General features: G+C 44.3%; 1 protein-coding gene across 1 annotated transcript; it reads right to left on the reverse strand.

Moving 5' to 3' along the window:
* Positions 1–1,110: 1,110 nt before the first annotated feature.
* Positions 1,111–2,147, reverse strand: LOC141381849 (uncharacterized). Its single transcript, XM_073948991.1, has 2 exons — positions 1,564–2,147; positions 1,111–1,504 (listed from the first exon to the last, which is right to left on the reverse strand). The coding sequence occupies exons 1-2, from the start codon at positions 2,033–2,035 to the stop codon at positions 1,311–1,313; spliced, it is 666 nt and encodes a 221-aa protein (XP_073805092.1). The 5' UTR covers positions 2,036–2,147; the 3' UTR covers positions 1,111–1,310.
* Between the last annotated feature and the right edge of the window lie 533 nt (positions 2,148–2,680).

The following is a 2,680-nucleotide window of genomic DNA, read 5'->3' on the forward strand; positions in this document are numbered from 1 at the left end:
TATAATACCATGTTATAGTTTTAATCTCTCTAGCCTTTTTTAATTTGATGGGTGCCACAGTATTTAGTGTGCTAGTAAAGATGGCATCCATACTGCTGGTTACTACATCAAGATAATTTGAGTTTGCGGGTGCATTACGAAATAGAGAGAGATCAGGTAAGTTATTTATAAATTCATCTTTAGTTGACGGAACAATAGTTCTACTAGGGCGGCGTATTGGAGCGGGTTTGCTGATTTCAGGTAAACACAGCTTATATAGTAAGAGGTAGTGATCTGTAATATCATCACTTTGTGGTATAATGTCTACGTCAATAACCTTGATTCCATAAGACAGAATTAGATCTAATGTATGCTTTAAGCGATGGGTTGGACCCACAACGTTTTGCTTTATCCCAAGTGAGTGTATTAAATCCATAAACGCGAGCCCTAATGTATTGTTAGTGTCATCTATGTGGATGTTAAAGTCACCTACAATTAGCATTTTATCAGTTTTGACTAGTAAGTCAAAAATAAAATCAGAAAATTATTTTAGAAAATTGACATAGGGTCCTGGGGGTCTATATATGGTGATTAAAGCGAGAGATAACATAGGTTTTTGCATAGTATCTGGAAGCTGAACATTAAGCGATAATACTTCAAAGGAGCTAAACATAAGTCCTTTTCTCTAATTATTATTAAGGAAATCACTAAAGATTGATGCAACTCCACCACCACGACCAGTTTGACGAGCCTCATGTTTATATAAGAATCCTGGAGGAGTTGCTTCATTTAAGCTAATATAGTCATTTTGTTTCAGCCAGGTTTCAGTGAGACAGAGTGCATTAAGATTGTTTTCTGTTATTATTTCATTTATGATAAGTCCTTTAGGTGCAAGTGACCTGATGTTTAGGAGACCAAGCTTTACGAAATTTGTATTTTCACTTTCAACTGGTTTTTCTGGTTTGATTTTTAATAGATTTTTTCTGGAGCTCACAGTACGTTTATTTCTTAATCTAATAATACGAGGAACAGACACAGTCTCTATAGGATTTGCCAGATATGCGTTACTGATGTTTAAGTAGGACAAACAAGAGTCTAGGTGGCTATAATGTAAATTTTGTGAATTTTTACCTGCTAGTCAGATGGCGCGAAGTAATCTAGATATGTTGTCCGACAGGAGTTCAGCTCCGGCTCGACTGGGGTGCAGGCCGTCAGCACGGAAGAGCCTAGGACGCTCCCAGGAAAGATTCCAGTTATTAGCAAAGAGCAATTTCTGTTCTTTACACCATGTTATTAGCCATTCATTCAGAGCAAAAAGTCTACTGAACCTTTCATTTCCTCGGCGGTAGGTAGGAAGCGGCCCAGAAACGATGATCTGCTTGGCGGGCGAGGTGCGTCGAACCGTCTCGATCAGGCTCCTGAAGTCCTTCTTCAGGATCTCCGACTGCCGGAGCCCGGTGTCGTTTGTCCCCACGTGGAGGACAACGGCACCAGAGCTCGCGGCAGCGCCCAGGATGGTTGGAATCTGTGTAGAAATATTTCTCACACGGGCACCAGGAAAGCAGAAAGTATGTACTTTATTACCTTTTGAGGAGGCGGCACGGACGTGACGAATGATCGAGTCACCGATGATGGCCACATCGGGACCCGACTCGCGGAGAGGGGAGAAGCGGTTCTCCGTGGAGATCTCGAACACGGGAGGAGGAGGCGTTCTGCCCCGGGATCTGGCAAGCACCTTACACGGCTGCACCCAGGCGCCGTGGTAGCCGGGTGTCGGCGTGAACGACGCCTGGCCGAGCCGCCTCCCGGTTGCACTGGGCCTGGACAGAGAAGGACGCGGGGTTGAGGTAGAGGGAATGATGTGGTTGTAATTTCCACGTACCTTAGATGATGAGGCGGCCTTAGCGTTAGGCACAACAAGCAACGCCCGTTGTTCCTGCAGCCGCGTCCACCTCACCAAAAGTGCCCGGATCTGGGACTCCACTTCTTCCAGCTCCAGCTCCAATGCCTCCATCGATGCTTCTCCTGCACACAAGGACAGAGACGCAAGCGACATTTTACGGGGTAAAGAGCAAGGCCAGTAAGTCAAAAGTGTATGGTAAAAGAGGTTGGTAGCTTTAGCTGACAAGCGGCGCTAGCAGGCTAAAGCTACAAACAACAGGCGGATGCTCGAGGGACAGATCGTTTTAAAGCAGTTTTGTTTGTATAAATGTATTAAGGGTTTGTTCACCCTAAGTAGGAGACTTTCTTTTAACTTTAAGATTCTCCAAATCTATGTCTGTCATCCATGGGCTGTCATTAGCATCTGCTGACAGTGAACCCAAAAATGCAACTTCCTCACCAGTGTCCTCAATCACTGTAGCTACATGCATTTCATACATTCTTTTGGTTTTACACACCCTGGCGTAATGTCCTTTTTTCCTGCAGTTATTGCATATTACATCTTTGGCTGGACATTGTTGTTGGCTATGCCAACTTGAGTCACCACATCTGCTGCATTGTGCCTGTCTTTCCTTCTGTTGTTTTTGTTCTGTGTGTTTATATTGTGGCTTGGGTTGTTTAGCGCATGCCGTGTTTCGCTGTCTTGTGTGCATGCTGTCAAGCTGAGCGTTAGAGATATCAACTTTAAAGTTCATTTTTAGCATTTCTTGTTGCTTCTTCACCTGACGTGGCTGATTTAACCAAGAGCTGCTGGTGCCCT

Source organism: Danio rerio, chromosome 4 (assembly GCF_049306965.1).
Source record: "Danio rerio strain Tuebingen ecotype United States chromosome 4, GRCz12tu, whole genome shotgun sequence".
Lineage (NCBI taxonomy): Eukaryota > Metazoa > Chordata > Actinopteri > Cypriniformes > Danionidae > Danio > Danio rerio.